The 12,229-nt window shown below is 40.2% G+C and overlaps 1 protein-coding gene across 1 annotated transcript in view; it reads left to right on the plus strand.

Moving 5' to 3' along the window:
* The window catches only part of LOC137993674 (short transient receptor potential channel 4-like), a 40,395-nt gene extending 30,253 nt beyond the window's left edge, over positions 1-10,142 (plus strand). Inside the window, exons 5-8 of the mRNA XM_068839642.1 lie at positions 3,179-3,377; positions 3,993-4,166; positions 4,796-4,834; positions 5,509-10,142. Coding sequence (XP_068695743.1) covers positions 3,179-3,377; positions 3,993-4,166; positions 4,796-4,834; positions 5,509-5,727 — 631 coding nt within the window. The 3' untranslated portion in view covers positions 5,728-10,142. The remainder of the gene's footprint in view (positions 1-3,178; positions 3,378-3,992; positions 4,167-4,795; positions 4,835-5,508) is intronic.
* Positions 10,143-12,229: the final 2,087 nt, after the last annotated feature.

Here is a 12,229-nt window from a genome sequence, read left to right on the forward strand (position 1 = left end):
TTCAGTTGTTTGTAAACAAAATCCACCGTTATTTGTGACAAACTAAATTGTGCACCTGTTAGTAATTGAGGAGAGCAACTAGGTAGGACCGCTGGCACTGGTAGAGTCTGCCGTAGATTTGCTATTATAGATTTAAAAAAGAAAGCAAAGTTAGCTGAGATTAGCTTTGGATCTGTGATGACTTCACCGTCAATTTTCAGAGATTGAATTTGGCCAGCTTTAACATCACTTCCAATCGCAGACTTGATTGCACTCCATAATTTGCTAGAATGGTTCTTATTTTGTTGAATCAGGTTAGAATAATACGCCCTTTTTGCCTCTTTGATGGTTACAGTTATCTTGTTTCTGAGTGATCGATATTCTTGCCATTCATAAGATGATCCAGTCTTTTGTGCCTTTTTGTGATGAAAGTTTCGTTGAGTAATTAGCGCTCTTATTTGATCGGTCATCCAAGGGAGCGTGTTAGAACGAACTCTTGTCGTGCGCGTTGGAGCATGTCGATCAGCAATGGTGACAAAAATGTCTTTAAAAGAAGTCCACGCCTCATCGACCGTGAGAGAGGTGTTAATGAGATCCCAGGAGGCAGAGTATAAGTCTCTGATGAAATTTGGGACTGAGTAGTTTTTGTAACTCCGAAATTTGATGGTTTTTATAGCGCCCCTCGACGATCTAACTTTCCTAATGATGTAAACAAGGGAATGATCGCTAATGGAGCATTCTAAAACACCAGAATCAGAGATCTTCCTTTGGTCTGTTGTGAAGGCTAAATCTATAAGTGTGGACGATTGTTCAACAATCCTCGTCGGCTCTTTGATAAGCTGAATAAGTTGATAAGCTTTAAATAACATGCACAGTTCTTTAGTGTCAGAAGATATTTTCTGAGCGACTAGGTCACACTTTAGATCGCCGAGTATGATTGTTTTTTCCCCTCACTGCAGGAATAGTCAAGTAGGCTTTCAAACTTGTCAATAAAATCTTTCACCTCAACATTAGGCGGTCGATAAACCGAGGATACCAGGATTTTACTCCTGTTCGGGAAAGTAAATTCAAGCCATAAAGCTTCAACATCAATCGAGCTTATATCTGTTTTTCGTCGTGCAACGAGCTTTAATTTATAGTAAATCGTAGTACCGCCGCCACGTTTGTCATCCTTGCGATCTTTCCGAACGAGATTATAACCTACAATTGAAAGCTCACCGTCGTGCCAAGAACTATTTAACCAAGTTTCATTAAGACAGAATACGTCAAATGGATTGTCCTGTAGCAAAATCCTCAGTTCGTCGAGGTGTTTAGGTAGGCTCCTGATGTTCAGATGGCCAATCTTCAAGCCAGGCTTCTGCAAAGTTGAGTTAATCCATCCAGGGTTAGGGGAGAAATCACCTGAGAGAAGAATCAATATCATAGCAGTAGAGCTGTACTGAAGGAGTTTCATTGCCTTAAGTGCCTTTAGTCTTGGTTGAAAACTATCGTTGCTGTTATGAGAGTGAAGTGACGGAGTTTCAGAATATAATTTGGAGCCCTTGTCGTTGCTAATTCTATGCTAAGGTGTACATCGACGACTCCAAAGTCTTCGTTGTTAGTTCGGAGCAAAAGGCTCTTGAACAGAACTAGGAACAGGACTTGCATTGGGAGTGTAGAGTGAAAATTGTGCAGAGCTTTGTAGAGACACGTCAACGCCGCCATCTTGTTATGATTGAAATGTTTACGCGCGCAAATGCATCATATATATATATATATATACGCACATGCGCCCTGTTGAACATTACAATTAACACAGGCAGCATGAATTCTGAGAAGCGCCACCCGCGAATATCCCTCATCCTACTCCCCTTCATAATCACCGCACGTTCAAATATTGGTCCATATTGCGCACCACAATTCAGTTTGAGGTAGGCGCCCATTTGACGGGAGGTAAAAGAAACAAAACAAGTAAACTCGCCTTAAACATTACCATTGGTGTTCATGTACAACAATGAAAAAAACTCTAGAATTGCATTGTCTAATCCTCGAGTTTTTAAGGACGGTCCCTACTAATTCAATGGTATTTTTCCCCAGTTTGTGATTATGCAGGAAATGTAGATCTTTGCAAGTGTTATTGAAATCCAAAAAGAAAATTGGGGGTAACCACGCATTTTTCAAAGATAATTCATGAATAATATTTCTAAAAAGGTTTAAAATACAAAGCAATTTATGGCGTTCTTTCTCAAATTGAAGCTTAATTATCTCTCAAAAATGCATGGTTACCCCCAGTTTCCTTTTTGGATACTAAGAGTACTTACTTAGTTCTACTTTCTCCGCATAGTTTTTTTCTCCGCGCAAAAATAGCCCTGAATTAGAAAGCATCACCGATAGGAAACCCGAGTATCTCGAGATGCGCAGAACGTATGCGCAATAAAAATAGTAGGTATCGTCCTTAAGTGAATAGAATATGATGAATATACGAGTGGGTGGTCTTTGGGATTTTCCAATGGCGAGCCATAGGTTCATGAATTATGAACTATTCTATTGTCAAAAAAAAAAAGCAAATGGTGTTCGTATAATTGCCCATCAACGCGTTAGAAGATGTAGAAGCATAGTGGTGTTCTTCTGACCAAATACACCGGCTATATGCAAACCTCGTTACTTGACAGAAATGAGTTCCGGAAAAGAAGAACTTATAAAGGTGTATTCTTAGTTTTCCTAACTACATGCAGTGATAATTTTAAATGATCCCAATTTGTACTACTTCTTTTAGTGTTACGTAGCCACCGATCATGCACTTTTCTTCAAATTTCTTTTTCACGGCTTTCGTGGAAAGAGACTATCGAGGCCAAGGGAGAGGGTATGATCGCCGGCTAGGCATCACGGTACTTTCGGTTCTGTCAATGTTGAGCAGCTGCTGCAACAAATGGTGATGAAGAGATCATGAAGAGTTGTAGAACTCACTTGTTACAACCAGACCCATTAAAAACCACCACTCAGCAAGATCAAGTAGCGTTTGAAGTAATACTTTTATTCACAAATTCTCTCTTCGAGTGAAACGACTGCTAAGGTACACTCGTTGGTTGAACTTAACAATCTGAATCCAACGGGCTCACCGAAAGTAAACCACTGTCCTTAGGTAGCCTGCAAACTTCCGGATTTATCTGGTAATGATATATCGGACAGTGATGATGATACGTGTTTTTTCGCTTCACAGCCATGTGAATACGTTTCTTGACCTGTTTTGGTTGCTTCTTGGTGTCTTCGACGAAGAAAAAATATCGGTCAAAGATCCTGCTTTTCAAGCCTTTTCTTTTTTTGGTCATCTTTTCCTCATTGTGTACGTTGTCTGCATGGTGATCGTTGCCCTCAACATGTTAATTGCTATGATGAACAAATCCTTTGAAAATATTACGGTAAGTAGACAGGGTCATCCTTATCATGCAGTGATAATAACAATAACAACAGCAATGACAACAGCAACAACAACAGCAACAACAACGATAAGGATAACGATAATGGTATGGAAGGGTGAGAGCAAAAGAAGATGAGAAAGTAGAAAAATATCAAGACCTTGCGAAAGAAGTTCGAAAGATGTGGGGAGCGGTAAGAACAAAGGTGATACCCATAGTGGTAGTGGTAGGGGCGTTGGGAACAATATCACTGAGGTTAAAAGAAAATCTGAGGACCATAGGTGTAGAAACATCCATTGAACAGATGCAGAGATCTGTAGTGCTGTGATCGGCAAGGATTCTTAGGAAAGTGCTGGAAATGTAGGAAGGAGAGGAAAGTACAATGAAGGACGCTTCTTGGTTTCCTTAGACAACTGGTTGTTGCCCGGAACTATTGAAAACCAGATTCTATCTGAGATTATTAGCAATAATAATAATAATAATAATAATAATAATAATAATAATAATAATGATAATAATAGTGAGCCTTGTTTTTGATTGTGATGAAGTCAATTGTGTGTAACTGAGATAACGAATGAGTGCATGTCACTTCTTTTTTTAATTCTTTGTTTAAACTAGGAAGATTCAGAGATTTGGAAGTTCTCCAGAACTCGAATGTGGCTTGAAAGTATTGATAAATGCAACGTGTTACCATCGCCTTTGAACCTCCTTTACTACATTCTGAAGATCATTTGCATTATCATTTACTTCATATGGTTCCTCTGTTATTATCACCCATGCTGCTCCAAAAAGGTAAGGATCAACTGCTTACCAGATGGCAATTTCGACTAATGCCGCATGGCAGACTATGGCGATAGCATTTAGAAGCCGCGATAATTTGAAATTAGAGAGCTTTAGATTCTAGGACGAGAACGACTACTAGTACGAGATTTTCTCAATGAACAACAGTGAGCGCGCGCTAACCACCGCCATTTTGGCGGGAAAAACGTGATACCGTCGTCATTTTAGTACGAGGTTTTGCAAGAATGTCGTCGTATCAAGACAAGACAACAACACGGTAGCAGTTTTGGCATTTTTCGATCAGCAAAAAAGGTTAGGTTACCAGCAATAAAAATAACTGAGGAACCTACACTGCTAACAAAGAGTAAGATTAATCGCCCGGGTTAAGAATCTAAGAATTTTCGGTGAAATCGGGCAGTCAAATCTCGTACTCGTACTCGTTCTCGTCCTCGTCCTAGAATCTTAAGGTCCCTATTAAAGCAGCCGATGTGGAGCTTCCCACAAGATTGACAAGCACTAACGCTACACTGACTTGAGTGACAATGCCAAAAAGAAAGGAAAATTATTCTGCTAAAGCTTGAATCCGTTTTTGCGCAATCAAAAGCTCGTTCATTATTCCACACCACTTTATTTGCTTGTAGGGTGAGGAAAAGGAAAAGACATATTCCGAGACGGACGGGGTAGGTGTATGGCGATAGCATTTAGAAGCCGCGTTAATTTGAAATTAAAGCAGCTGTGGTATAATTCAAACTGACATAGTGACTGTCCGGAGCTTCCCACAAGATTGACGAGCACTAAGTTAAGGTTAGACTGACTTGAGTGACGATGCCAAAAACAAGATGGCGGCAGGACTTGCCTCGTATTGGTGTGTGGAGGCATGTAAGAAAAGTTCCCGAACTTTCGCGCTGCGCCACTTTCACAAGCATGTAATTGCAAGTGAGACAAGTTCACGAGAAATAACTGATTTTGTTCTACTGTGCTAAGGCATCAGGGTTTGCTTTTTTCATTTAAATTTACCCAGGTTTTCCATATTGACTTGTAAAATTGTCTGGCGTTAGACAGACTAAAATGACTTAGAGACCCGCTCAGTAGGCAAAGGTTAATTACCTCAGCTAGCGGTGAGAAACCAATTGACCATTTTCAAGGCGTGGTAGATTTCGATTAAGATATCACAGTGGGATTCGAACCTCGAGCAACCGAGTGCAAAGTCAAGGCCGTCGCATGAATTTTCTTATGTTTTCATTTTGCTGTCGGACGAATGAACCAGGATAAAGAAATATCACAGAGATAAAAAGCTTTGTTGAAGAAGTAAATTGATTCACTCGAATGTTTTTGCTTTCTAAAATAAATCTAGCTTCGATTGAGGATAATGAAAAAACTGGTGCTGGAATATCTTGAAAGATGCAGCAAATGCAAGAAGGAAGGAAAAGGCGAGATCAGAGACCAGAGTGACCATAACAACAAAAGGGGAAAGCAACCTGTGAGTGGTGTGCTTAAGTCTCGCAAAGGTGCAGATCAAGGTCAAAGGATCAATGCACAGATCAACCAAGGGTTCGCCGGCAATTCATCTTAAAAGGGCGCTCTCCTAAGAAAGCTGCTAAAGAAACTAAACGTGGGGGTTGGGGATGAACGTGTGGATACGCATGCGTGTTTTTTATCTCGCTTTCGGCCTGTTGAGAGTCTTGGTAATCCTCCATATAAAGAAGGGGGTATGAACTAAGTTAATTACAACATCTAGAGGAGATTCGTATTTCAAGTAACAACGTCTGTGAAAAGGGTTGTGAGTGCGTGTGGGTTCAGTGCATGTGGGTGCCCGCGTGTGAATGTGTGCGTGTGTGGGTGTGCGTTTGCGCGCGTTGTCTCTCCGAAAGGCTGCTGATGTTGTCTTGGTAACCATCTCTATGAAGAAAATAGAACCTTAATTAGTTACGTAGAAAGGTGCCTTTTTGTGATGCTTCACCCGGTTTACAGACATTTATCCTCCCGGCAAAATTTATCATAAGTCTGTAAGTAGAACCGGGAGTTGCTTGATGGTGTTGGTCCCAGTACCTCTCATTTGTAAGTCTGCAAATGGCGTCAGCCACGCAGCCCGACTCTGTGGGAAACGAGGGAAGAGACCATACCTGAACCAGCAAATGTAGCCAGAGACCGTTTTCTTAAGACAAAGAATACACGATCGTGATACATTTTTTGGACTTGCTTCGCTCATTTTGCAAAAGGGGTAATTTTAAGAAAAAATGGCATAATTTAAAAAAACCAGCATTATTTGAGCATTATTTGGGCAAAAAGTCGGCATTGCGAGTAGCATAATATTCTACTTTTACTAGCACAATCTTTAAAAGCTTATCTGTAAGTCATCGAGAATTCTCGGAGCCTCTTCCCCGCAGCCTCGCTGAGAAAAACACACTTTCTCAACTCTTTTTCCCATCCCCTTTCTTTTACAGCAAAATAATTATGACAGTGAAGTTGAACAGAGTTTGAGTCGATGCAGCGGGGCAGGCTCTCTCAACTGCGATGATCATTCTTTGCTGCATCTGAAGTTGATCATTATTGCATTTCTTTGAAATATTGCTCGAAGAATCGCATTTCTTGAGAACTTTCCATTGCACTTCCCATGCATGCTCTGCCTCCGCGAAAATATTTTACTGAAAACTGAGATCCTCGCACCCTGAAGATAATAAACGAGTTAACAAGTTCATGCCCGCACAGAGACAAATACACGCTCAAAAACTGTCGAGTGCGTTCGGACCTTATCGTAGAAAATTGCGCGCCCTTGTGTAATATTGCCAAAATTTCAAAAATTAAAGGTCACTCGCTTAAGGTGCTTGTGGTCAGAGGTGTCGCAAAAAAGCGATGAATTATCTTTGAAGCCCTAGATTTCATTTATCAAATAGTGTAATCTAATGCTTCTGTAAGTTGAGCGCTTTTAAAAAATCGTGGTGAGACTATCAGAGTCTATATATATGGAGTAGCTACAAATTTCAAGAATCGATACAGACACCATACGACATTTCAAGCGAGTCCCGATTCCATACAGAAACTATAACACAGAAGTTTACAAGTACGTATTGACCTTCGAGGAAGGAAAACATCGTACAAATTGAAATGGATAGATCTCAAGAAATGAGAAGTCTAGGGCAACGCGAAGGCTTCTTTTCCTAGCCTATGCCTCGTGGAGTTATTGTGGTAGGGGTGGTGCCATTCCCCAACCTCGTTCCTAGGGCTTTTCTCCGCCGAGAGTAGGGCGGGTTACCAGTCTTTTCCTGCCCGCCCTACTCTATTTGCCGAAAAGCCCTGGGAACGAGGTTGACTATTCCCATCTCTTCGGTAATACTAGAACTCATTTTACTGACTTCAATTGGATAGAAAACGAAGTAAAGTTTGGAATGCGAGTGCTGGGGTTCGAGCCAGTCATGTATCGTGGTACGAGTAGTTTTATCAACAACCACTACATATGGTCAGTAACCTTGGTTCCCAGAGCTTTCCTCCGCGGAGACGTGGGTGAAAAGCCCTTGAAACGAGATGGTATGGTCAGATATCTTTGGCTGAAATCGAACCTAAAGATATCCACTGAGCGGAAAAAATTCTCATTTGAAAGAACAATCATTTAAACTGAAACAGATACTTCCTTAGAATTTGAAGTTAAGAAGTATATTTCTAGTTTCAGAGATTATGATAGATGCCATTAGGGAGCTTAAGCACGCGCGTTTTTGAGACGCGGACGGCAACCAGTCGTGAGCTGTTTTCTCTTTTAACTTGTCTTTACACAACCACATTTATATTGCTAAGTATTCTTTCTCCATTAGAGATGATAAGTCTAAAAATCTGGGAGACACCACTGCCCTGGTACACGAAATGTTCTCTTCCGGTTACCTTCCGCGTCTCAAAAACGCACGTGCTTGATCCCTATTAACAACTTGTGTGGAGTAGCTCGATAACTGCGATGATCTATATATCTTAGAAAACGGGTTTTTATCCGCTGTTTCAATATCTGCTTAACAAATAGACTCCCATGTTGCCGTGCGTCTCAGTAATAGATCACAGATTACGTCAAAATGTTGTAAGAACAAAAATGTGGCACACGAGGGGATAGCCGAGTGTGTCTCTAATGTTCTTACCACATTTTGACATCCTTAGTGATCTAGTACTGAAGAGGCGCACGGCAACATGGAATTTGTTGGTTTTATATCGTAAAGAGTTAAACGTTTGAATGATGACGTCAGCTCTGCGTCTATTCTCTATTAGATCATAGATGAGAACTAACCAAAATGTGTGCATTATTGAGATGATCTATATGTCTATCTATCATACACTTATCTTTGATCATTTCGTAGTTTGCATTAATTAGTGTGAGAATTAATAATTAATAATTACTGACTATTCCAATTGATTTTAGTAGTCTTTTAAGCTTAAAATTAAATCTTGAGTGTTCCTTTATCATTACTTTATGTTTGCATGTAAAATATTATTCCGAGTTGTTTACATTTTTAGGGCGCATTCTTTTGGGGGTTACCCTGTAATAGGAAAACAGGTAATAATCGTTTTATCTGTGTTTTAGCAATTACTTCTTTTTCGGATTGGACGAAATTGCTTTGCTGTGGCTAGAAGCACCATCAGAGCTTGGGTTGAATTAACGCCAGCCCTTCAGACACGTTAAATACCATAAACATGTCACGCACCTGCCAACGGCTTTTTCTCCAAACAGGAGCTCCTCAAGAAGAGCCTCTATCACCCATACTTGGCCCTGGCCTAGTAGTCAACTCTTTCGCTCACGAGTAGACTTATTTAAAGGGGCTAGGTCACGCTATTTTAGGTAAATTTGTTTAATTTTGTTAATTATGAGCTCTAAACGTCAAATTGGCAGAGCAAGAGTCTTTCATTTGCAAAATCACGGCCACATAACAACTGAGAATGATTTTTCAGCTGTGTAAATTACATTTTGATATAGACTGATATAATCGAGAAAAATGAACTTCAAAAACGCTTGTTTTGGTATTCAAATTTCCCGGGCGTCGTGGTTGCCCTATTGTTCCAGAACAAACGCTATTTGTGTCCGAACAATAGGGCAACCACGACACGTAACAATTATTCAAGATGGCGGCGCCCAGGAAATTTGAAAGCCAAAACAAGCGTTTTTGAAATTCATTTCTTTCGGATACAAACTCTTTCATTGGAATCAGTTTGAACAAATTTAATTGTTAGCCTTATGTTCTGTGGTTTAAAGTTCTTTTGTTGTTCTAGTGGAGGTTCCCTTTAAAGAATGCCTTCCTTGGGAGATTCAGCACGCCCACTGTTGTAAAAGCCAATCAAAACAGAGCTATCTCAGTGTCAAGAGAAATATGATACTTTTTCGCGGGAAAACCTTTTCTTAAAATAACTTTACTCGGGAAAGGGTTGACTCAAGGAATTAGTGGAGGTGGAGGCTCCCCTACGATTGATGAGCTCCTGGTCTAACGGTATAACTCAGTAACAGACAGTATGTTTTAAAGCCGTGTTCAACCCTTTATTCTTCGAGTTTTTCTCTCAATTTTTTGATTAGTAACCTCTTCCTGAAGAGAAAAGGTCATCTCGGAAGAAAACAACGACAGGATATGTCATTTTTTTCGGGAAAGGGTCTCAAAAAAATGCGCCATACAGTTGTACATTTAAAAGTCTGGAATCACAAAACGTAAAAATATACTTTCGACAATCTATCCAAAGGGCTAGCGCGAGATAAAAAGAAAACTATTGTAGAAGAACCAGTGTAGTTGACTTTTAATTAGTGACCAGAGTACTAGTCCACAGTCAAATGAGTGTGCTACAACCAGGCGCTTTCGTCTCGACAGGAAAAATACTCGTTTCCAGAGCACCTAATGGCTGGTACTTTGCAGTTTCCAGCTGTAAATCGTTCGTTGTGAAATAATGGAATGTGCCTTTTGGACATGATGTGGACTAGTAAACGTTATAAAAAAGTGTGAAAATGTGTATTAAAACTACCACTTGTTGTGACTTTGTGTAATGCCGCAATTTACTGCGTGAATGGAGCCGAAAAAATGACATTTAAGTTTTATGGACTGCAGTTATCGGTTAACTGTGTTTTTCCTCTTTAAAAAAGGCTGGTTTTCAGATCTCACCACAAGCATTAGATCAGGTAAATTAGTGTGTTTTGACTGACGTTTTGACTGATCTACTAAAAGTTACCCATGACCAATACCCCACGGAGCTTGTGTGTTGCTGGCCTCTCCCTTAAAAGTATTTTTCCTCCGTTTACCGTCGACAATGATGAGTTTTTTTAAGTTTGTGTTTAGTCGGTCGTATTCAAAAAATCTAAACAAGCAAAAATAAAATCAGAAGCAATCGAAAAGGATGCAGAAAGAGTTGAGTTGCAGGGGTAGAATGAACGACTGAGTTAGAGAGTTCATGTGGTTCAACCTCGTTCCCAGGATGGAGGCAGGGAAGAGAGACCCTGGGAACGAGGTTGAATGTGGTTCAGCTCACATATTTTTATCCCAAGCGGACAGAAAGCCTCTCCTGTGGAAGAGTGTCACCTTTACCCTGGGATTGAAGTTAGTATAACCGCTTAAAAGTTTAGTCATTACTTTCCTCATATCTTTTTAGGTTGAAACCTCAAAAATATGGGTCAGTCGGGGGAAGGTATACGGAGAAAAAGAAGCGGACGGCCTTATGTTTAATAGTGACCTTCAGATTGGAGTATGAGAACGAATACCAGTGCGATTTTTCTGTACTGGGAACGAAAATTTTCGAATTGCGCGTTGTCAAAACTGAGATCACGTACACGCAGTTGTCCTCGTACTGCAATCTGAAGGTCGCTATTGAAAACTAGCCTTTATTACGGTGTATCCCATTTTAATCTCACACTTTTACACTTTTAAGTGGTTTACACTTAAACGTGGGCATTTACAATCAAAGAAATGAACGTCAATTACATTATCTGTTAGCCGGTCTGGGGTAAATCTCTCGGCTTCAACCTAGCAAAGAGTTCCTTGATTTCTCAACAGGGCACAATCTATAAAAGCCTAGTGCCGCCCATACACCCACACGTTCACGCACATGCGCAAGGAAGCTCGTATCTGAATCTACGTTCCAACACTGAGCAAAGTCCCTTTTTGACTTATGCCTGTTTCTGCTTAGGTGGCTTCGTGCACCACAAGCGTTTTTAGAGACATCACGCTAAGCCGGCCTCTTCTGCTGGAGAGAACAAGACAGCCACAACACTAGGGACTCCATCCCCTAGTCTATTTCGAATAGTGTGTGGGATCTTTAACGTCCCACAGAATATATGAACAAAAAATAAATGAAGAGACCTGCGGTTTATAATCCTTATCCGAGTAGACTCGAAAGTCTAACCATTTGCAGATGAAATTGCAAATCCAGCACTTTCTTCTCGGTTATTTTAAGATCTGAGTCATGACCGCTCAACCGACTGAGCCAACGGTGCGCGTAATAAAGGCAACTTCGATTCAAACAAAAATAACTTTAACCACAGGAAACAAAATCTACAATCAAATTTTTGTACATTTTTTTGAAGGAAGCGTTTGTATTTTCACTTTGACTCAAATTTGTTTTAAAATTCTCCGGACACCGCCATCTTGAATAATTGTGACGTGTTGTTTTCGCTATTGTTCAGTTGTACAAAAATGAGCTTTTTGCAAAAAAAAAATTAACAAATTTTATTACAAATCTCAAGTAGGAGTCGAGGTTCACGTTAAATAAACAACGGAAGGCCGAATGGAATTAATTACGGAGCCCGCAAAGGGACACGACCAAATATAATTATTTGACGAGTTATGTGACGAGTTATGCGACGAGTTATATGACGAGTTATGTGACGAGATATTTGACGAGTTATGCGACGAGTTATGTGACGAGTTATGCGACGAGTTATATGACAAGTTATATGAGGAGTTATATGAGTTATGTGACGAGTTATTTGCCGAGTCAAGTGACGAGTTATGTGACGAGTATAGTGGTGGACGGGGCATAGATGGCGGCGCGTTTGGACTTGAACGTTCGTGATGAATTAATTGAGAAATGTTAAGCGATCATTAATCGATAAGTGATCCTTTATGCTGAAA

Source organism: Montipora foliosa, chromosome 2 (assembly GCF_036669935.1).
Source record: "Montipora foliosa isolate CH-2021 chromosome 2, ASM3666993v2, whole genome shotgun sequence".
Taxonomy (NCBI): domain Eukaryota; kingdom Metazoa; phylum Cnidaria; class Anthozoa; order Scleractinia; family Acroporidae; genus Montipora; species Montipora foliosa.